The sequence below is a fragment of the Hyla sarda genome, chromosome 13 (genome assembly GCF_029499605.1).
Source record: "Hyla sarda isolate aHylSar1 chromosome 13, aHylSar1.hap1, whole genome shotgun sequence".
Taxonomy (NCBI): Eukaryota; Metazoa; Chordata; class Amphibia; order Anura; family Hylidae; genus Hyla; species Hyla sarda.
In genome coordinates this window covers 30,041,749-30,066,281 of record NC_079201.1, presented here as the reverse complement: position 1 = coordinate 30,066,281, position 24,533 = coordinate 30,041,749, and the positions used below count along the sequence as shown (strand labels likewise).

At 47.3% G+C, this 24,533-nt stretch overlaps 1 protein-coding gene across 1 annotated transcript in view; it reads left to right on the top strand.

The window, feature by feature from the left end:
* The window catches only part of C13H17orf67 (chromosome 13 C17orf67 homolog), a 34,902-nt gene that overhangs the window by 8,700 nt on the left and 1,669 nt on the right, over nucleotides 1–24,533 (top strand). Inside the window, exons 2-3 of the mRNA XM_056549599.1 lie at nucleotides 627–727; nucleotides 23,399–23,550. Of these exons, the coding sequence (XP_056405574.1) occupies nucleotides 627–727; nucleotides 23,399–23,515 (218 nt within the window). The 3' untranslated portion in view covers nucleotides 23,516–23,550. The remainder of the gene's footprint in view (nucleotides 1–626; nucleotides 728–23,398; nucleotides 23,551–24,533) is intronic.

The window sequence follows — 24,533 nt, the reverse complement described above, 5'->3', positions numbered from 1 at the left end:
TTGTATTGACGGGGGCGGGCCATGACGTCACGAGGGGCGGGGCCATGATGTCACGCTGCTCCGGCCCCTGTATTGCCCGTCATTACGTGCAGAGCGATCTCGCTCTGCGCAGTAATGATAGCGGGGTGCTGCAGCAGCGATCCCCGGGGTCCCCAGCAGCGGGACCCCGGCGATCTGACATCTTATCCCTTATCCTTTGGATAGGGGATAAGATGTCTAGGGGCGGAGTACCCCTTTAAGATGCAGCAGACAGTGATGAATCAAAATCAAAATCTGGAATTTATCACTGGAAACCTAGATAATATTCATTTGCAAATATAAAGCATTTGTGTCAACCAATCAATAAAAAACACAAAAAACTATAGAACATAAAATGTAGAACTGAAATCGTGCAGTATCAGAAAGCTTTTTTATGGTTAAAAAAGGAGGATCAAGTAAGATTTGCTAAATCTACTAATTATTAACTGAATCAGTAATTGAACAGAATTCGCTTAGTTTAACAATAATTTTTTGAATGAAGATTATGTTGTCTCTTGTGTGGATGAATTGGTATTATGGAGTTTGAGAGGTTTTCTAGACACTAGTAAATGATTTAACTAAAGTAATGGTTCTTCCATTTTTTGTAGATGCATCACCGATTCTCACGGAAAAACAGGCTAAGCAACTTCTGCGGACCAAACGTTCTGAAAGAGAATCGAAGCCAGGATATGCTGATGAACCAATGAGGGTATATATTTATATATTTTTTATTATATAAGTCATATTCTTAGAAATCTCAGTAAGTGACAAACACATAATCTGGATATAATTAGGGTCTTTTTCACATCAGCATTGTGTTCTGTTGGGGTTCCATTGTTTTCAGATTACAAGAAGTCTGTAAAGTCTGCCAAGTAATTCTCGCCATCAAGAATTCTTGTTAAAGGGGTACTCCGCCCCTAGACATCTTATCAGATGTCAGATCGATGCGGTCCGCTGCTGGGGACCCCCGGGATTGCTGCAGCGGCACCCCGCTGTCATTACTGCACAGAGCGAGTTCGCTCTGCACGTAATGATGGGCGGTACAGGGGCTGGAGCATCGTTACGTCACGGCCCGCCCCCTCAATACAAGTCTATGGGAGGGGGCATGGCGGTCGTCACGCCCCTGCCATAGACTTGTATTAAGGGCGGGCCGTGATGTCACGAGGGGTGGAGCCATGACGTCAGCGAACTCGCTCTGTGCAGTAATGACAGTGGGGTGCTGCAGCGGCAATCCCGGGGATCCCCAGCAGCGGACCGCGGCGATCTGACATCTTATCCCCTATCCTTTGGATAGGGGATAAGATGTCTAGGGGTGGAGTACCCCTTTAAGCACAATGGCATATTTAAAGGGGTACTCTGGCCCTGAGACATCTTATCCCCTATCAAAAGGATAGGGGATAAGATGCCTCACCGCGGGGGTCCTGCCGCTGGGGACCCCCACAATATTGTATTGGGGGGCGGGTGACATCACATGGGGGCGGAGTCGTGACATCACGATACTCCGGCCCCATAGTTGCCACCCGGCTGTTTGTGAGCTGGCACCGCGGCGTGAAGCTCAAACAGGTGGGTGGTGAATAAAAGATTGTGGGGGTCCCCAGCGGCGGGACCCCTGCGGTGAGACATCTTATCCCCTATCCTTTGGATAGGGGATAAGATATCTCAGGGACGGAGTACCCCTTTAAAATTTCTTAGAATTCTTAGAATATGTAATTGTAATAATTTAATATGTTGATAATAAACATATTATGTAGACTATTACATAATGTAAAACAGTGATTATGTCTATTAGACTCCATGGAAGTGTATATCTCATACAAGAAAAGCTGAGGGAGGTATCAGAAATCCAAGATAGCAGCTGGGGACTTTGGTGTGTCCTGTTTTCAAGCCTGGATTTTTATGGAATTTCGTATTAGCCTCAGTCAGCCCAAGTGCTGGAGGCCTGCCCGTTGCTGGGCTTACAAAGGTTCACTGGGGGAGGCTGTAAAGGAACAAAAAATGTATACCAAGACCAATATTACCAGTAATGACCGTACATAAAAACAAAATTGTCAGCACCTCCAAACAAAATGAAATACCTACACGTGCACACTGCTAGTTTTATGGCTTAACAGTAAGGGAAAAGGAGAAATAATATCGCCACACCGTGACCTCCACTACCCTTATACCTGACTAATACCGCTTTATTGTTACTGAATACAATAAATCAATATTTCTGCAGTGACCATATAATGGTGAATAACAGCTAAACGTCAGTGCTCTGCAACCCAGTGATTACATTGACATCCAGTGATGCACCTGCAACATCTTCTATATTGTATCTACTATTTTGAAGTTAGGCCACTTCTATGCACCATATAGTAGTTAGGCCCCCTCTATGCCCATTTATACAGTTGTAGCTAGGCCCCCCACACTGCCTCCATACTGTTCCATATAGTAGCTAGGCCCCCCATAGTAGGCCCCCATACTGCTCTCATACAGCAGTAGACCTCCATACTGCCTCCTTATAGTATTAGGCCTCCATACTGCCGCCATATAGCATAAGGACCCCAAACTGCCCTAATATAGTAGTAGGCACCCATACTGCCCCATATAGTAGCAGACCCCATACTGCCCCCATATAGTATTAGACATAAAAATGCACAGGAGCACTTCCTTGTGAAGAATCCTCAATGTGGTGGGGAATATAATAGTGAGTATGAAAAGCACTCACCTGGCGTGGTTGTGCTATTTCCAGGCACAACACTTACAAACGTTTGACATGGATAAGATGGAGTCAGCTGCTGCGGCTTCCCACGCTGGATGATCCGGCGTGCATCAGATCAGGAAACAATGGAACAGAGATGTGGAAGCTTGAGACGCGCCTGATGAAAGCGTCATTAATACCCTGAATTGCGTTGTGTGTGCATAATAAGAAAGAAACTTGACTATTCTAGCATCTTATATCGGCAGCGCGTCTCAAGCTTCCACCTCTCTGTTCCTTTGTTTCCTAACCATATAGCATTAGGCCTTCATACTGCCCCCAATAAATCACCTCTCCATCATTCCCCACAGCTCTGTGCGCTCTATTTAAAAATCTTAAGCCTTCCAGTACTTTTCAGCTGCTGTATGCTCCAGAGGAAATTATTTTCTTTTTGAATTTATTTTCAGTCTGACCACAGGGCTCTCTGCTGACACCTCTGTCCATGGCAGGAACTGTCCGAGCAGGAGAGGTTTGCTATGGGGATTTGCTCCTACTCTGGACAGTTCCTGACATAGACAGAGGTGTCAGCAGAGAGCACTGTGGTCAGACAGAAAAGAACAATTGTCACGATGCCGGCTGGCAGGAGGTGGATCCTCTGTGCCAGAGAGGGATGGCGAGGACCGTGCTAGTGGACCGGTTCTAAGTCACTACTGGTTTTCACCAGAGCCCGCCGCAAAGCGGGATGGTCTTGCTGCGGCGGTAGTGACCAGGTCGTATCCACTAGCAACGGCTCACCTCTCTGGCTGCTGAAGATAGGCGCGGTACAAGGGAGTAGACAGAAGCAAGGTCGGACGTAGCAGAAGGTCGGGGCAGGCAGCAAGGATCGTAGTCAGGGGCAACGGCAGGAGGTCTGGAACACAGGCTAGGAACACACAAGGAAACGCTTTCACTGGCACGATGGCAACAAGATCCGGCAAGGAAGTGCAGGGGAAGTGAGGTGATATAGGGAAGTGCACAGGTGATCAGACTAATTGGAACCACTGCGCCAATCAGCGGCGCAGTGGCCCTTTAAATCGCAAAGACCCGGCGCGCGCGCGCCCTAAGGAGCGGGGCCGCGCGCGCCGGGACAGGACCGACGGGGAGCGAGTCAGGTACGGGAGCCGGGGTGCGCATCGCGAGCGGGCGCTACCCGCATCGCGAATCGCATCCCGGCTGGAGGCGGTATCGCAGCGCCCCGGGTCAGTGGATCTGACCGGAGCGCTGCAGTGAGGAGAGTGTAGCGAGCGCTCCGGGGAGGAGCGGGGACCCGGAGCGCTCGGCGTAACAGTACCCCCCCCCTTGGGTCTCCCCCTCTTCTTAGAGCCTGAGAACCTGAGGAGCAGACTTTTGTCTAGGATATTGTCCTCAGGTTCCCAGGATCTCTCTTCTGGACCACAACCCTCCCAATCCACTAAAAAAAAGGTTTTCCCTCTGACCTTTTTGGATGCCAGAATTTCTTTGACGGAGAAGATGTCCGAGGAGCCGGAAACAGGAGTGGGAGGAACAGATTTGGGAGAGAAACGGTTGATGATAAGTGGTTTAAGAAGAGAAACGTGAAAGGCATTAGGAATACGAAGAGAAGGAGGAAGAAGAAGTTTGTAAGAGACAGGGTTAATCTGGCACAAAATTTTGAAAGGACCAAGATAGCGTGGTCCCAACTTGTAGCTAGGGACACGGAAGCGGACATATTTAGCGGAGAGCCATACCTTGTCTCCAGGGGAAAAAATGGGAGTAGCTCTTCTTTTCTTATCCGCGAACTTCTTCATGCGTGATGAAGCCTGTAAGAGAGAATTTTGGGTCTCTCTCCATATGATGGAAAGGTCACGAGAAATTTCATCCACAGCGGGCAGACCAGAGGGCAACGGGGTAGGGAGGGGGGGAAGAGGGTGACGGCCGTACACCACGAAAAATGGGGATTTGGAGGAAGATTCAGAGACTCTGAAGTTATACGAGAATTCGGCCCATGGAAGAAGATCTGCCCAGTCATCCTGGCGGGAGGAAACAAAATGTCGTAAATAATCACCCAAGACCTGGTTAACTCTTTCTACTTGTCCATTGGATTGAGGATGATATGCAGAAGAAAAATTTAATTTAATCTTGAGTTGTTTACAGAGAGCCCTCCAGAATTTAGACACGAATTGGACGCCTCTATCCGAGACGATCTGCGTAGGCAACCCGTGAAGACGAAAAATGTGTACAAAAAATTGTTTAGCCAACTGAGGCGCTGAAGGAAGACCAGGAAGAGGGATGAAATGTGCCATTTTGGAGAATCGATCAACGACCACCCAAATAACAGTGTTGCCACGGGAAGGGGGTAAATCAGTAATAAAATCCATACCAATCAGAGACCAAGGCTGTTCGGGGACAGGCAGAGGATGAAGAAAACCAGCGGGCTTCTGGCGAGGAGTCTTATCCCGGGCACAGATAGTGCAGGCTCGCACAAAGTCCACAACATCCGTCTCCAGAGTCGGCCACCAATAGAAGCGAGAGATGAGTTGCACAGATTTCTTGATGCCCGCATGACCTGCGAGATGGGAGGAGTGACCCCATTTGAGGATTCCGAGGCGTTGGCGTGGAGAAACAAAGGTCTTTCCTGGAGGAGTTTGCCTGATGGAGGCTGGAGAAGTGGAAATCAGGCAGTCAGGAGGAATGATGTGTTGCGGAGAGAGTTCAACTTCAGAAGCATCCGAGGAACGAGAGAGAGCATCGGCCCTAATGTTCTTATCGGCAGGCCGAAAGTGAATTTCAAAATTAAATCGGGCAAAGAACAGAGACCACCTGGCCTGGCGAGGATTCAGCCGTTGGGCAGACTGGAGGTAGGAGAGGTTCTTGTGATCGGTGTAAATAATAACTGGAAATCTTGATCCCTCCAGCAGATGCCTCCATTCCTCAAGTGCTAATTTAATGGCTAGAAGCTCTCGATCCCCGATGGAGTAGTTCCTCTCCGCCGGAGAGAAGGTCCTAGAAAAAAAACCACAAGTAACAGCATGCCCGGAAGAATTTTTTTGTAGAAGGACAGCTCCAGCTCCCACTGAGGAGGCATCAACCTCCAATAGGAAGGGTTTGGAAGGGTCAGGTCTGGAGAGCACGGGGGCCGAAGAAAAGGCAGACTTGAGCCGTTTAAAGGCGTCTTCCGCTTGAGGAGGCCAAGACTTGGGATCGGCATTTTTTTTGGTTAAAGCCACGATAGGAGCCACAACGGTAGAAAAATGTGGAATAAATTGCCTGTAATAATTGGCGAACCCCAAAAAGCGTTGAATAGCACGGAGTCCGGAGGGGCGTGGCCAATCTAAGACGGCAGAGAGTTTGTCTGGATCCATTTGTAGTCCCTGGCCAGAGACCAAGTATCCTAGGAAAGGAAGAGATTGGCATTCAAACAGACATTTCTCTATTTTGGCATAGAGTTGATTGTCACGAAGTCTCTGAAGAACCATACGGACATGCTGGCGGTGTTCTTCTAGATTGGCAGAAAAAATCAGGATATCGTCCAGATATACAACAACACAGGAGTATAAAAGATCACGAAAAATTTCATTAACAAAGTCTTGGAAGACGGCAGGGGCGTTGCACAGGCCAAAGGGCATGACCAGATACTCAAAGTGTCCATCTCTGGTGTTAAATGCCGTTTTCCACTCATCCCCCTCTCTGATGCGGATGAGATTATAAGCACCTCTTAAGTCCAGTTTGGTAAAGATGTGGGCACCTTGGAGGCGATCAAAGAGTTCAGAGATGAGGGGTAGGGGGTAGCGGTTCTTAACCGTGATTTTATTAAGACCGCGGTAGTCAATGCAAGGACGTAGGGAGCCATCTTTTTTGGACACAAAGAAAAATCCGGCTCCGGCAGGAGAGGAGGATTTACGGATAAAGCCCTTTTTTAAATTTTCCTGGACGTATTCAGACATGGCAAGAGTCTCTGGGGCGGATAGAGGATAAATTCTGCCCCGGGGTGGAGTAGTGCCCGGGAGGAGGTCGATAGGACAATCATAAGGCCTGTGAGGAGGTAGAGTCTCAGCTTGTTTTTTGCAAAAAACATCCGCAAAGTCCATATAGGCCTTAGGGAGACCGGTTACAGGAGGAACCACAGAGTCACGGCAAGGGTTACTGGGAACCGGTTTTAGGCAGTCCTTGGAACAAGAGGGCCCCCAACTCTTGATCTCCCCAGTGGACCAATCCAGGGTTGGGGAATGAAGTTGAAGCCAGGGAAGTCCAAGGAGAATTTCAGAAGTGCAATTGGGGAGGACCAAAAGTTCAATCCTCTCGTGGTGAGATCCGATGCACATTAGAAGGGGCTTCGTGCGGAAACGTATGGTACAGTCCAATCTTTCATTGTTTACACAATTGATGTAGAGGGGTCTGGCGAGACTGGTCACTGGGATGTTGAACCTGTTGACGAGAGAGGCCAAAATAAAATTTCCTGCAGATCCGGAGTCCAAGAAGGCCATAGTAGAGAAGGAGAAGGCAGAGGCAGACATCCGCACAGGCACAGTAAGACGTGGAGAAGCAGAGTAGACATCAAGGACTGTCTCACCTTTGTGCGGAGTCAGCGTACGTCTTTCCAGGCGGGGAGGACGGATAGGACAATCCTTGAGGAAGTGTTCGGTACTAGCACAGTACAGGCAGAGGTTCTCCATGCGGCGTCGTGTCCTCTCTTGAGGTGTCAGGCGAGACCGGTCGACCTGCATAGCCTCCACGGCGGGAGGCACAGGAACGGATTGCAGGGTACCAGAGGAGAGAGGAGCCGAGGAGAAGAAACGCCTCGTGCGAACAGAGTCCATATCCTGGCGGAGCTCCTGACGCCTTTCGGAAAAACGCATGTCAATGCGAGTGGCTAGGTGAATGAGTTCATGTAGATTAGCAGGGATTTCTCGTGCGGCCAGAACATCTTTAATGTTGCTGGATAGGCCTTTTTTAAAGGTCGCGCAGAGGGCCTCATTATTCCAGGATAATTCTGAAGCAAGAGTACGGAATTGTACGGCATACTCGCCAACGGAAGAATTACCCTGGACCAGGCTCAACAGGGCAGTCTCAGCAGAAGAGGCTCGGGCAGGTTCCTCAAAGACACTTCGGATTTCCGAGAAGAAGGAGTGTACAGAGGCAGTGACGGGGTCATTGCGGTCCCAGAGCGGTGTGGCCCAAGACAGGGCTTTTCCAGACAGAAGGCTGACTACGAAAGCCACCTTAGACCTTTCAGTGGGAAACTGGTCCGACATCATCTCCAAGTGCAGGGAGCATTGGGAAAGAAAGCCACGGCAAAACTTAGAGTCCCCATCAAATTTATCCGGCAAGGATAGGCGTAAACCAGAAGCGGCCACTCGCTGCGGAGGAGGTGCAGGAGCTGGCGGAGGAGATGATTGCTGAAGCTGTGGTAGTAACTGTTGTAGCATAACGGTCAGTTGAGACAGCTGTTGGCCTTGTTGCGCTATCTGTTGTGACTGCTGGGCGACCACCGTGGTGAGGTCAGCGACAACTGGCAGAGGAACTTCAGCGGGATCCATGGCCGGATCTACTGTCACGATGCCGGCTGGCAGGAGGTGGATCCTCTGTGCCAGAGAGGGATGGCGAGGACCGTGCTAGTGGACCGGTTCTAAGTCACTACTGGTTTTCACCAGAGCCCGCCGCAAAGCGGGATGGTCTTGCTGCGGCGGTAGTGACCAGGTCGTATCCACTAGCAACGGCTCACCTCTCTGGCTGCTGAAGATAGGCGCGGTACAAGGGAGTAGACAGAAGCAAGGTCGGACGTAGCAGAAGGTCGGGGCAGGCAGCAAGGATCGTAGTCAGGGGCAACGGCAGGAGGTCTGGAACACAGGCTAGGAACACACAAGGAAACGCTTTCACTGGCACGATGGCAACAAGATTCGGCAAGGAAGTGCAGGGGAAGTGAGGTGATATAGGGAAGTGCACAGGTGATCAGACTAATTGGAACCACTGCGCCAATCAGCGGCGCAGTGGCCCTTTAAATCGCAAAGACCCGGCGCGCGCGCGCCCTAAGGAGTGGGGCCGCGCGCGCCGGGACAGGACCGACGGGGAGCGAGTCAGGTACGGGAGCCGGGGTGCGCATCGCGAGCGGGCGCTACCCGCATCGCGAATCGCATCCCGGCTGGAGGCGGTATCGCAGCGCCCCGGGTCAGTGGATCTGACCGGAGCGCTGCAGTGAGGAGAGTGTAGCGAGCGCTCCGGGGAGGAGCGGGGACCCGGAGCGCTCGGCGTAACAACAATTCAACTTCCTTTGTAGTATACAGGAGCTGATAAGTACTAGAAGGATTAAGATTTTGTCATGACCGACTGGGTGGACAGGAAGAGTGAGCCCAAAGATGTCCCTAGAAACACTCTCCCTGCCTACTTGCCCATCCGCCCTAAACAGCGGATCCACAACCACGGTGCCAGTCCCTTCCTGCGCTAAAGTTCATTGGGCGTAAAGGTACACAAATAATACTGTACATAGTCGGGGACAAGTCGAAAACGTAACGGGAAAACAACCAAACAACCAGATAAACCAAACAGGATATAAATATACAAACAGGGCAGGATATAGTGTACTAACATACAGTTCAGAAACCGGAATCAAGATAAATGGCAGATATGAATAAATGAACAAGACAAGATATGGAATAAGTATACAGCAATAACCAGGAGATGCAGGGGATGAACAGATGAACTGAATGTAAAACACTAAACAGGTCAGGAAACATAGAACACTGTTCACACTGGACACAGAACACTAAACATAAACAGATACTAGTTCAGAGGACACAGATCAGTGATAAGGCACAGGGGACACTATAGATCAATGGTAATGTACAGAGGACACTTTAGATCAGTAATCTTGTACACTATGATCAGTGCATGTACAAAAAACACTTAAGATCAGCAATCATGAACTCTATAAAAATGGATACAAGAAAAAGCCAAACTCCATAACATGGAGGAATACAGATCAGGATACCAAACAGGAATAATACAAAACCAAACTCCGGGCCAGGATACTAAATACAGAGCACAGGTACAAGCAAGACTCACAGTGTGAACACAAACTAAGATATCAAGGTTAACTCCTTAAGGACGCAGGGTTTTTCCGTTTTTGCACTTTCGTTTTTTCCTCATCACCTTCTAAAAATCATAACGCTTTCAATTTTGCACCTACAGACCCATAAGAGGTCTTATTTTTTGCACCACCAATTGTACTTTATAATGGCATCAATAATTTCACTACAATATATACGGTGAAACCAGAAAAAATATTTGTGGTGCAAAATTGGAAAAAAAACGCCATTTTGTAAGTTTGGGGGCTTCCGATTCTATGCAGTACACTTTTCGATAAAAATGACACCAAATATTTCTGTAGATCCATCTGGTTACAAGGATACCTCGTTTATATTGGTTTTATTTTACTACTTTAAAAAAATTATAACTACATGCACCAAAATTGGTATGTGTAAAATTGTCATCTTCTGACCCCTATAACTTTTTTACTTTTCCATTTATAAGGATGTATGAGGTCTAATTTTTTGCGCTGTGATTTGAAGTTTTTATCGGTACCATTTTTGTTTTTATGGGACTTTTTTTATCGCTTTTTATACGTTTTTTAAGGGTATTCAAAGTGACCAAAAATACACAATTTTGGACTTTGGATTTTTTTTCCGTGTATGCCATTGACTGTGCGGTTTAATTAACATTATATTTTTATAGTTTGGACATTTATGCACGTGGAGATACCACATATGTTTATTTTTATTTAAGGGAGGTGATTCAAACTTTTATTACTGAAGGGGTTAAATCACATTTATTAACTTTTTTTTTCTTTTTACTTTTTTTAGTCCCCATAGGGGACTATTACATGCAATCCTTAGATTACATACACTAAACAATGCTATGCCGTAGCATAGCATTGATCAGTGTTATCGGTGCTCTGCTGCTCCAGCCTGGATCTCAGGCATGTAGCATCAGAGCAACGATCGGACAGCGGGAAGCAAGGTAAGAAGCTCCCCACTGTCTTCTCAGCTGTTCAGGATGCTGCGATGTCACCGCGGTGATCCCGAACAGCCTACTGAGCTAACCGGCAACAGTTTTCTCCAGTTTTAGACGTGAGATCAACTTTGATCGCGGTGTCTAAAAGGTTAATACCGGACATCAGCCTGATCGGCGATGTCCAGTATTAGCCGTGGGTCCTGGTTGCTGATAGCAACCGGGACCTGCCGGGTATGAAACATATCGGGAGCCGGCGCAGAACGTAAATATACATCCTGTGTCGTTAAGGGGTTTTAAAGCAGAACAGATATACATAATCCAGAAAACTGACAGATGTACTTAACCTCTTAAGGACCCAGGGCATACCTGTACGCCCTGAGTCCGCTCCCTTTCTATAATGCGGGGCTACAGCGTGGTATAGCGGGTCGGGCCTGGCCTCTAACAATGACCGGGACCCGTGGCTAAGGCTGCTTTTACACTACAAGATCCTCCGTTTTTAAACATCCGTAGGAAGATCCGTGTGAAAATCAGCTGAAAATGGCAGTAACAAAATCCTATACGTCCGTTAGAAAATCCCATTATAGTCTATGGGATTTACTAATATCCGCTGTAATGCGTTATAGTCCGTTATTGATAACGGACGTTAGTTTGTTACGGAAGATAGTTACGGAAGAAATAGTTCATGAACTATTTCTTCCGTAACTATCTTCCGTAACAAACTAACGTCCGTTATCAATAACGGATTAATACGGATATTAGTAAATCCCATAGACTATGATGGGATTTTCTAACGGATGTGTAGAATTTTGTTACTGCCGTTTTCAGCTGATTTTCACACGGATCTTCCTACGGATGTTTAAAAACAGAGGATTTTTTAGTGTGCAAGAAGCCTAATTGTGCGCGGCACTGATCGCGGTGCCGCGTGCTATTAACCCTTTAGACGTGCCGTTCAAAGTTGATCGCTGCATGTAAAGTGAAAGTAAACTACCACCAGCTAGCTCAGTGGGCTGGGACCACCGAACAGCTGGAGGACACCAGGAGGGTGCCTACGTTCCTCCTGCGTGTCTGATCACCGAATGACTGCTCAGGGCCTTAGATCTAGGCATGAGCAGTCAAGCGGCAGAATCATTGATCGATGTTATCCTATGGGATAACAATGATCAATGTAAAAGATCAGTGTTTGCAGTGTTATAGCCCCCTATGGGGGCGATAACATAGCAAAAAAAAAGCAAAAAAAATAAAAAGTGAATAAAGATCATTTAACCCCATCCCTAATAAAAGTTTGAATCACCCCCCTTTTCCCATTAAAAAAAAAAGTGTAAATAAATATGAACATATGTGGTATCGCCATGTGCAGAAATGTCCAAATTATAAAAATATATTGTAAATTAAAATGCACGGTCAAAATTCCAAAGTCCAAAACTACATATTTTTGGTCACTTTGTATAATGGAAAAAAATGAATAAAAAGTGCTTAAAAAGCCAGATCAATACAAAGATGGTACCGATAAAAACTTCAGATCACGCTCGATGCTTCATGGGTGGTTTTCTTGCCCGCGTCTCTTGCCCTTTTGGAGACAGACCTGTGAGTTGATATCCCATATCACTGCTATCCATTTACCACGAACTCCTGAGACCCTACTCCTTTCCATACTACCGAAGGGTTTGCCTCGAGCCATGGCTAAACTGGTCTCCTGCCTCCTTATGGCAGCCAGAATAGTGATACCCCGCCATTGGAAATCTCCCGTCCCCCCTACCATCTCGTCCTGGCTCCGGGAAGTGACACATCTCCATAGAATGGAGGAACTCATGGCTGAGTCTCCCTCCCAATTGACCAGATATTTCTCAGTCTGGCATCCCTGGTCCTCATTCCTTGCCTCTCCGGAATACACGTTGCTTGGTCTAGCCACTTAACACCCATTACTCTTCCCCACACTCGCCCTGATAGCTCCGTACTGCCCAATGTCCGCCCCATTTCATGCAATCACACCTTTCTGGATGGCTGACCCTCCGGTTGCAGCTCCAGGTGAGTTCCTCTTGCTCTCTTTGTCTCCCTGTCGCCTCTCCATCCTACCTTTCTCTTTCTCCCCCTCCTGTCACCCTCTCTTTTCCCCTCCTCTGTCTTCCTATCAGACCCCCTTAGAGTGTACTTTGCCGGTCATGGGTGACATACCTGGGTCAAGGTTCTGAGTTTACTATACACTGGCATCACTGCCTCCCACCCCCTGCTTCGGACACCCACGGGTTTTCTTAGCAGTGCGCTGGTCCTTCTCGCTTACTGTCATATACTTTTGACCTGTCCCTAAACCTGTTATTGTAGACTACTATGTTACTTTTTTATTTCTGCTGGAACCTGGCGGAGTCTGTACACTTATCCTGCTTTTGGAATTTATTTCTGTTTTATGTTGTATTAAAATTCAATACATTTTTATTTTGAAAAAATAAAAATAAATAAAAATTAAGATCACTGCACAAAAAAATGAGCCCTCATACCACAACATACGTGGAAAAATTAAAAAGTTATAGGGGTCAGAAGATGACAATTTTAAACGTATTCATTTTCCTGCATGTAGTTATGATTTTTTCCAGAAGTAATACAAAATCAAACCTATATAAGTAGGGGATCATTTTAATCGTATGGACCTACAGAATAAAGAGAAGGTGTCATTTTTACCAAAAAGTGTACTACATAGAAACGGAAGCTTCCAAAAATTACAAAATGGCGTGTTTTCTTCAATTTTGTCGCACAATGTTTTTTTTCTTTCCGTTTTGCTGTAGATTATGGCGTAAAACGACTGATGTCATTACAAAGTAGAATTGGTGGCACAAAAAATAAGCCATCAGGTGCAAAATTGAAAGAATTATGATTTTTTAAAGGTAAGGAGGAAAAAACGAAAGTGCAAAAAAAACCCCGGGTCCTTAAGGGGTTAAAACCAAGCAGACTAAAATCTATCATAAACAGGCATAAAAACCATGGTAAAAATTCAGATATAAACAGACTAAAAACAGTAATAGAAAATAAACCGTGCTTCAAATGTATGATGAATTCTTATAAAAATGGATGAAATACATATATTATCATATAAAAGTGATAATCCTCCTGTCACCTTGTGAAGAGGTATTAATAAAACAGATTATGTAATCACACCACTGCAAAGAAATGCAAAAAGAGGGAACTTTCAATAGTCCGGCATTTGACGGTATTCTTTTAACACAATCCGTGCATTAGGTAAGATGTATTAATGTCCATGTCCGTATATTAGAAGTAGATGTATATTTTAGATGTATATTTAACAGTCAGATGGAATAATGTAGATGAATTAGTTTCCAAAGAAACTGGTACCGGCAAGGACCCGTCCAAGCCGGGGTCTGCGTGCGCTGAATGCAGGCGCTGGCGTGCGCTTCTGCGGCTGGTCAGCCTGCCACAGACCCGATGTATGCCGCTGTAGTAACGGAACTTGCAGATTCCCGGTGGCTGACGTCATAGGGGATAAGATGTCTAAGGGTGGAGTACCCCTTTAAAGCATAAAGTCATACCACAGAATAAAATAATGCTTATATATGTTACTCGCTGGGTCATACAGATGCTTTACATGTCATTTTTATGTGTCTAGCTTCTGTATTTGGCTCACAAATCCCTCTGTTCTGCTGCTCACTCATTCTAAAATCCACTGCTCAGAAAGGGGTGTGTCCAAAGCAAGCACTGAGCCCACCCTCACTCACCATGCATTCACTTCCTCCTTCATCCAATCACTGCAGACTCTGTAACCCCCTTCTCACAGTTTTTAAACAGGAGTCCTGTCTCTGGTTTAAGACAGGAGGGTATAGGGACCCCTACTGGTCTTTTTTTTTATAAGCCATGATTTCTATAAAAAGAAGACAATTTTTTTAATGACATATTAGAAAGGTTAATATTTTGCCAAGATGTACAAGATATAAAACATTTTTGATTCTGACAGTGCACATTTAATTTAGTTTCTTTATCAGGATTACTTTTTTTTCGAATTCAAAAAGAAGTTTATTAAGGACCAATAGCAATACAAAAACATTAGAAACGTCATCCGCCAGGATATACATTTTCTGACAGGAAAGCATATGTAAGCAATTCTGCATGAGATGGCAGCAATACATTGACAATGAGGAGATACAAATAAAGGCAGCAAATAGGCATATGAGGAGTCCCGGGAGCTACGCCTCCCAGTCATCCCGTACACAAGAAAGGGACGTGTAGCAGCCAATGCAAAAATGACAATAAGAAACATGAGAGCAAGTAAACCAGCATAATCAAGCCGGGTGAACAATAAATGATCAGTAGGCGGAATATGGGCAAGGAAAGACACTATAAGCCCGTAACATATCAACTAAATCAAACAAAAACAACACCGAGAAGGGAAGACTAAACAACACAAACCGAAGAAAAGAGAGACGGAGAGGGGAAAAAAAGGAAAAGGGGGGATAAAGAAGGACACACTGAGGGAAAGAGGGAGGGGGAACCCGGGAAAGGGAGAGAAACTCCACCGTGGAGAAGGACCACCAGGGCCAGGGGCGTCCAACCAGTTCCCAAAAAGTGCGTCCTCAGGACCCCACCTCAGGGGGACAGGTTCAGGGCACCGCAGGCAGGGGAGTCCAAAAACGCAGACCACGGCATCCAGCGCAGCAAAAACCGCTCAGATTTGGATGCCGTCTCCGCCATGCACTCCTCCATCCCATGCATATAGATTACTTCACGGACCCAGTCAGAAATTGTCGGGGGTTGGGCAGATTTCCACTTTCTAGGTATGACCCTACGTGCCGCGGAGAGAAGAATACACACCAAGCCCGCCTTCATGGATTTGATCGAGCCCGGGAGCATAGACAGCAATACAGCCTGTGGGGAACAGGGAACAGCAATGTCCGTCACCCTCTTAATGATCTTCAGAACCCCCGACCAAAATGGGAGAAGAAGGGGGCAGTCCAGCCAAACATGAGACATGGTCCCGGGAGAAGCGCCACACCTCCAGCATACATCTGAGATGGAGGGATAGAAGCGGTGCAACAATGCAGGTACACGATACCATCTAGACAATACTTTAAAGTTGGTCTCTTGTAATTTCACCGAGATCGAGGCACCATGACAAAGGGCATAAGCCTTGGTCCAATCCTGCCGGGCAAGAGTGCAGCCCAACTCCCGAGACCATCCCCCCTGATGAGCCAAAGGTTTAGAACAGGTATGATCACGTAAGAGGGCATAGAGAATGGAGACCAAACGACCAGGGGGGTCAGTACTAAAACAAAGGGACTCAAAGGGGAGCGGGGATCTATGAAGGTCCAGTACCTGCTTCCAATTAGAGTAAAAATGGGTAAGTTGCATATATTGCCATAAGTGAATGGGAGCTGGGGAACCACCTGGAACTATCTCCGCCAGTGATTTAATGGAGCCCGAGTGTAAAACGTGGGCGCAAACAAAGACCGTCCCCCTGACCTTACCCAGAAAGGGACCTGCTACCGCACCTGGGGTGAAATCGGGGTTATCACGAAGAGGCGTGAGGGGGTCGTTGGGGCGCAGGAGACCCATCTTGTCAAAAAAGCGATGGCACACCCGGAGCACAGACCGCGCCACAAACGGGAGGCTCGCCATTCGAGAGGATGTCCAATACGATACTCGCAGCCAGGGGAGCGAAGTGAGCGGGACAGGTGTCAAGAGGGTCTCCAAGCGCACCCAAAGTTTCCCCTTAGAGTGGTGGAACCAATTCAGTATTCTCGTGGCTACCGCGGACAGGTAATAGAGAAAGGGGTCGGGGAGAGCCAGACCCCCCTCAGACTTAGGACGCACCAGCGCACTCCGAGCCATACGATGGCCCACCGGACCCCACACATATTTAGTCCACATTCTATCCAGGGCAGTGAAGAATGTGCGGGGGAGGAGGACAGGGATAGTTTGAAAGAGATAGAGAAGACGAGGCAAAAGATTCATTTTGATAATGTTGACCCTCCCAATCCAGGAAAAGTCACGTCTGTCCCATTTAGTCAGGTCAGAGGAGAAAGAGGAGAGTAAGGGGCTAAAGTTCAAGTCATATGTGCGGGTGAGATCGTTGGGGACCTGAACCCCTAGGTATGTGATAGAGGAAGTAGCCCATCTAAACTGATATCTACTTTTAAGGGCCGAGACCCCTATCGGGCCAAGGGAGACATCCAAGACTACACTTTTCGTCAGGTTCAACTTGAAGTTACTAAACCGACCATAATCAGAGATGAGCGATAGGAGGGCCGGGAGACTGGACTCAGGGGACGAGAGGTATATTAAGAGGTCATCCGCGAAAGCTGCACATTTAACCTCCTCGCCACAGACCTTGACACCCCTCACCTCCGTGCTCTGTCTGATTGCCTGGAGTAAATGTTCCATAGCTAACACATAGAGAAGAGGGGACAGGGGGCAGCCCTGCCTAGTACCATTACGTATAGCTATAGGGGTAGACAGGGACCCGTTAATGCGTACCCTAGCCTGAGGACTTGTGTATAGTGCAAAAATGCGTTGTAGCATCATAGGGCCCAAACCCAAATTAGAAAGAACCCCTCGCAGGAAGCCCCAAGCCACCCTGTCAAAAGCCTTCTCGGCATCCAGGGATAGTAAAATACAAGGAATGCGAGAGACCTGGGCATGATGTATCAAAGAGAAAGTCTTCAAGGTATTATCTCGAGCTTCTCTGGTAGGTACAAACCCCACCTGGTCCGGGTGGACGAGGGCCCCCAGCAAGGGGGACAAACGCTCCGCCAAGAGCTTTGCATACAGTTTAGCATCAACGTTTATGAGGGAGATCGGTCTATAACTCTGACAAAGGTTGGGGTCCTTGCCCTCTTTAGGGATGACCGTAATAAAGGCCTGTAGGAAAGATTGGGGGAAAGGAGAGGCATCTGAGACCGCATTAAAGGCCTCAAGGAGGCACGGAGACAACTCTGTAATAAGAAGTTTGTAAAACTTCGAGGTATAGCCATCGGGGCCAGGAGCTTTGCCGGACGGCATGGACTTAACAGTCTCCATTACCTCCTCCAGGCCAAAAGGGCGCTCCAGATCAAGAAGCGACTGGGGAGGGAGGGTGGGCAGCTTGGTCCTCCGCAGGTATTCTAAGAGAGCTGGAGGGGGGTCACCCGAGTCAGGGGTCTGAGAGTCCAGATTATAAAGGTCAGTGTAATAGGAATGAAAACAGTCTAAGATCTGGGAGGTCAGGTGGACCAGGGAGCCCGAGGACGACTTAATGGAGGGGACATGGAGGGCCGCCCTTTTATCCCGCAATGCCCTAGCTAGCATCCTACCCGCCTTATTACCCCATTCATAGTACACACTAGAGCAAATCTGACGGTATCTGTTATGTTGTTTATCTATCCGCACCTGTATCTCCCTCCGGACCGCAAGTAACTCACGGTAGACCTCCTCCGAGAGAGAGGATTTATGCCGAGACTCCAAGGAATTTAGTTGAGCGAGAAGGTCTCGTAACTTCTGAGATGCCTCCCGCTTAAGACGGGCACCATGTTTAATAAGTACGCCTCTAAGCACACATTTCAGCGTTTCCCAACGGCACTGAGGGGACGTGGGATCGCTGGCATGATCCAGAGTAAAATTAGCAATCGCTGCCCTCAGATCAGCCAGACACAGCGAGTCAGAGAGGAGCGATTCGTTAAGTCTCCACATAAAGTCTCTCCTCGGACCATTCGGCAGTGATATGTCACAAAAAACCGGTGCATGGTCCGAGAAAACAATGGAACCAATGGAGGAGGACAGTACCTGAGGGAGAAGACAGTGACTAACAAAGATATAGTCTGGCCTAGTGTATACTTTACGGGCGTGAGAATAGAAAGTGTAGTCACGTGTGTCTGGATGAGCCAGTCTCCATGGGTCCGTCAATTGCATAGAGTAGAGAAGTCGTCGGATCTTATTTAGCTGAGCATGAGACATGACAGAGGTCCCCGAGGAACAGTCTAAGGAAGGAAACAGAGAGACATTAAAATCCCCGCAAACCATCAACACCCCCTGGGAGAACGCAGTCAGGTCATCCAACACTGTACGCAGGAAGGACAGCTGGCCACTATTCGGGGCATACACATTGGCAATCGTGTAAGTCCTGCCTTGAATGGAGCAGGTAACAAAAACATAACGGCCCCCCTCCCCCACCTTGGAGTCCAATACCTGTAATGATAGAGACTTATGGAACAATATGGCTACAGCCTTAACCTTCTGACTAGGGTCATTACTCTGGTAGCACGTAGGATAGTAGCGGTTTCGAAGCACTGCAGCATGATCCCGGAGGAGATGCGGGCATGTGGTGTGGGCAGGGGCTCAGCAGCCCAGGTGATGTCCGGCCTAGGACTGGAGAGGGGAGCTGAGGGCTGATACGGTCGGGGCTGCAGTGGCGTGTGCAGAGCGGCCTCTGCAGCTCCCGGCGGTTCTGGCAGAAGAGGGGCGCCCCGTGAGGTTAGAGCAGCTGGGGCAGGTAAGCACAGATCCCCTACGGGCAGATCAATCAGCAGCGGGACGGGGGGTATCCTATCCGGGTCCGCACACTCACCGGAGGCCTGGTGTCCCCGCCGCTTCTTCCCGTCTCCTGCGCCTGAGGACCGAGATGGCGTCTGCTGCGAGGTGCCGCTGACGGTGGGCGGGGCTTCACGCTGCTGTGAGGGAGCGGAAGATGGCGGCGGCCCTGGGGGGACTGCGTCCATGGAGTCCTGGAGCCCGGCCAGGGGGGAAAAATAATTTGAGATCTGTGCCGGGGGAGCCCGGGAGTTTCCCACGCCCTTGGGACCTTTTAGTTTCATCCTCCGCACCATCGTACAGGTATTGTGGGCCTCTCTCCTATCAGGATTACTTTTATCCCATCTTGTTATACTTTTTCATTTTTGTGCTTAAAGAAAATCCCCATAGCAAACATATTCGGCTCTGCACATTCCTAAAATGGACAGCAGAGGTCAGCAGAGAGCACTGTGGTCGTGACAGAAGAGAAATTCAAAAGGAAAAGCATTTCCTCTGTAGTATACAGCCCCTAAAAAGTACTGGAAGGATTAAGATTTTTTAATAGAATTAATTTACAAATCTGTTTAACTTTCTGTCACCAATTGATTTAGAAGGAAAAAAAAAAGTTTTCCATGGGAGTACCCCTTTAACACTTTGCCTATTTTTAAACCCAAATCACCAAATGTGCCAACAGTACAGAACTAAATCTAAATGACGTGTGACTTATCCGGGCTAGCAAAGAAGGGGTCATTGGGATGAATTATCATCTGACCCTAATGTACAGCCTGACATTTCATTAAAGCTTTTTAAAGACACACATTACCACCTTCATTTCCTCACCGTGTCATGTAAAGACACCAGCCCGAAAACGCTGAAATGGATTATGTTCCCTTTATACATGAGATGATGCAGGTGAGATTCACAGTTCCAATACCAATGAGCAATGTAAAAGTGGAGACGCTAATATATTGTGACTGTTGAATGTGTGTAACGCTATTATTTTTCTTTTTGGGCTATTGCTGCATGTCACCGCTGTCTACCCGGATGTTTGTTGGACCCAATTAGCAATGTTATTACTGCAAAATGTGTGAGAAAATGCGCTAATGGCAACACACATAGGAGATTATATCTGGTCAATCTGATGAGAAGATGTAGGAATGGTAATAACAGGCTGTGAATCTATGAGTCAAGTTATGGATGCCGGCTTGTCCAAAGCAATGATTTTGTGTATAACATAGTCCATCGCTTATATACTTCAAAAATAGATAAATAAACTTTTCCAGCTCTTTTAAAGGGGTACTCCCATGGAAAACTTTTTTTTTTTTTTTAAATCAACTGGTGCCAGAAAGGTAAACAGATTTGTAAATTACTTCTATTAAAAAATCTTAATCTTTCCAGTACTTTTTAGGGGCTGTATACTACTGCTTTTCTTTTTGGATTTCTCTTCTGTCACAACCACAGTGCTCTCTGCTGTCCATTTTAGGAACTGTCTAGAGCAGGAGAAAAGCCCCATGGCAAACATATGCTGCTCTGGACAGTTCCTAAAATGGGCAGCAGAGGTCAGCAGAGAGCACTGTGGTTGTGACAGAAGAGAAACCCAAAAAGAAAAGCATTTCCTCTGTAGTATACAGCCCCTAAAAAGTACTGGAAAGATTAAGATTTTTTTAATAGAAGTCATTTACAAATCTGTTTAACTTTCTGGCACCAGTTGATTTAAAAAAAAAAAAAAAAAGTTTTCCACCGGAGTACCCCTTTAACCCTTGTAACTGCAAGAACAAAACCATGTAGTCAAGCGAGATGCAATTGAAAGGGGAAAAGGGGGAATTTATTCGGACATGAATATACAAACAGCATAACGGCACTGCATAGTGTGAACAGGAACCAACACCGTTCAACTGCGACACGTGGTCTTAATCATGGCTGGTGTTCTTGCAATATTTTAGGCTACATTTGGTTTGAGATAATAGTTTGTTCGGCACTGAGGCTGTCCCCTTAAAGGGGTAGTCCAGTGGTGAAAAACTTATCCCCTATCCTAAGGATAAGGGGATAAGTTTGAGATCGCGGGGGGTCCGACCACGGGCCAGGCTCTCCGGCCAGATAGCGGGTGTCGACCTCCGCACGAAGCGGCGGCCGACACGCCCCCTCAATACATCTCTATGGCAGAGCCGGAGATTGCCGAAGGCAGTGCTTCGGCTCTGTATTAGAGTCGGCCGCCGCTTCGTGCTGAGGTCGACACGCCCCCTTCCCGCGAGCTGTCGGGGCTCCGTACAGGAGATCGCAGGGGGCCCCAGCGGTCGGACCCCCCCGCGATCTCAAACTTATCCCCTATCCTTAGGATAGGGGATAAGTTGTTCACCACTGGGTCACCACTGGACTACTCCTTTAAGCAGCTGGGGACATCTGGATCTGGGCTCTGTAGTATTGGTACTTGCTCGTTATATGGCCGGACGAAGCACTTAAGTGTGCGAAACGGAGCTTGTTGCCTCTGTACCCCCCCCCCCTGCTCTTCCCTTCTGTATCCCCCATGTATGTGAGTATTATCATCGGCATGCAATAAAGCCTGAAGAAAGAATTATTTTGGTGAGTGACTGGCTGTTCTATTTTCTTCAGTTTTTACATTTGGTTTGACGTTACTACCCTATGTGGCGCTCCGCCTCTTTTTGCCCAAAATATTCAATATGTTAAACATCAGTTTTTATTTATTCATGCGTATAGTTAGGACAGAATCTGAGTACAGGTATGAACGCCTAGTGGGGATGAGCAGAAACCCTGTAATTTAGTTTTACCTAATTGTTTACTACTCAGAGGCACTTAAAACTTGGTGGTTTCAATGTTCCTATAACACATAAGTATAATGGTTATTGTGTAGCCGCACAGTACAGTCTGGAAAAAAACACCCACTTATAGGTGCAAAATCAAAAAAAATAAAGATTCTGAACCCAACAGTGGTCTTCAACCTGCGGACCTCCAGATGTTGCAAAACTACAACTCCCAGCATGTCCGGACAGCCGTTGGCTGTCCGGGCATGCTGGGAGTTGTAGTTTTGCAACATCTGGAGGTCCGCAGGTTGAAGACCACTGGATAGGAGGTAATACTCACGTGTCCCCGCCGCCCCGGACCCCTCACCGCTGCCCTGGATGTCGCTCCACCGCTGTCGTCGTGTCCCCGACTCTCCGGACATCTTCTTCCCCGGGATCCACGCTCTCTGTCGCCATCATCACGTCGCTACGCATGCTGCTCCTATTGGATGACGGGGCGGCGTGCGCAACGACGTGATGACGTCGAAGGAGAGCGCCGGCCAAGCAGAGGATCCAAGCACGGAGCAGACACCGAGGAGGCAGGTAAGGTCCTGTAAGCTGTTCGGGACCGCTGCAATTTCAGCGTGGCGGTCCCGAACAGCCCGACTGAGCAGCTGGGTTAGTGTCACTTTCCCTTCAGATGCGGCGGTCAGCTTTGATCACCGCGTCTGAAGGGTTAATACAGGGCATCACCACAATCGGTTGATGGCCGCAGGGACCCCCGCCATAGTTGTGTATTCGCCGTATAAGACGCACCAACTTTTCCCCCCCAGTTTTGGGGAAGAAAAAGTGCGTCTTATACGGCGAAAAATATGGTACGTATTCCATGCATTTCACCATAAAATGGCCCCTAAAAATCCTCAACTCATCGTGACATCCTGGAAATAACCAGATCTTATACAGCTACAATGATTAAAAGAAACTCAATAAATATATACATATATATACTGTGACTAAAAAAGTTATATGATAAGTGCGGCACAGCTCACTCGGTCGCCCCTCCCGCGTCCCGGACAGAACCGGACCTTGGTTCACGTATGAATTAAAAGAAGCAAATGTCCAGCACGGATGTCAAGCAATACGAAATTTCTTTATTCAGCCATAACGCAAAGTGATGACAGGTGACGTATTTCGTCCGCAATCAACGGCCTTAGTAAGACTAAGGGCGTTGATTGCGGCCGAAACGCGTCACCTGTCATCACTTTGCGTTATAACTGAATAAAGAAATTTCGTATTGCTTGACATCCGCGCTGGACATTTGCTTCTTTTAAAAAAGTTATAGGTGCAGAAGGGCAAAAGTTCACCTGGCTTATAAGGTAAAAATATTGTCATTTAGGAGTTAATGTGCACTAACTATCTTTACATTTTATATTTGGAATGAAATCCCTTTACCTTATTCCTCTTGTGTTTCCCTTAGGAGTACATGCTTTACCTGCAGCGTCTGGAACAGAGGTCAGAAGAGCAGTTCTATGAGCATTGGTGGAATCCTCACTGTCAGCCTCATTGCAATCGCAACATCGTAAACCCTGTTTAATACCTGCAATATGTCTACTAAGATGAACGGATAGGGTGGGTATTTTATTTTAGTGGGGACCTATTGTGGGAAATTACTTTACTACTAGGGGCATTCTGGTGGGGAGAGAGCAACTACCTACTTTTACCTACTGGGGCTTTTACTTAGATGCTCCTAGTAGGTAGGTATCCCCCCCCCCCTCTCTACCTATTGTGGAATTACCTATTTACTGTGAGCCTCTACCTAATGGGTGGGGGAGGGATTGGCCTCTTACTGGGTGCTTTTACCTAATAACGGGGCCTACCTACCTAATGAAGAGATTTTATCTTCCTACTGGGGACATTATCAATCTAATATGCTTGATAACCTACTGGGGCTTCTACCAAATAGAGGTTACATCTACAGTACATACTGTGAGTGTTATCCTAATTGGGAGGGGAGGAATCTACCTAATGGGGGGATTACCTACCCACTAGGGACCTATTTAGGGATATTGGTCTGTGTGCAGTGGTTTGTATTCAGTATCAGTATGGCAGTATTAACCAGTTACTATATAGTGGTAATGGTCAATTGGCAGTATGTTACTTTTGTTGTCAGAACTGTCAACAGCACTAAGCACGAGACTCACTCTGGGGATAAGATGTTAGATCGTGGGGGGTCCCGCCGCTGGGGACCCCCGTGATCTCTGCTGAGGCACCCCTGTCATTCGGTACACGGAGCAAACTCCACTCCAAGCCCGATAGCGATACCGGCCGCCACACCCCCTCCATTCATGTCTATGGGAGGTGGCTTGATGGCTATGTACTAGCCCAGACAAAAGAATTACAGCAGCACACTGCTAGCGCTAAGATATATACGGGTAATATAATACTGCTGCTGTAATTCTTTTGTTTGTACTTGTAGTTCAGACGCTTACACCTGTGTACTCAGCTTACACCTGTGTACTTGATATATATAATAGTTGTGTAGGATGTGCTGACCAATTTTTGCTTTTTAGGTTACATATGTGGAGGGAGTGGCTGACTCCATATTGGTTCGT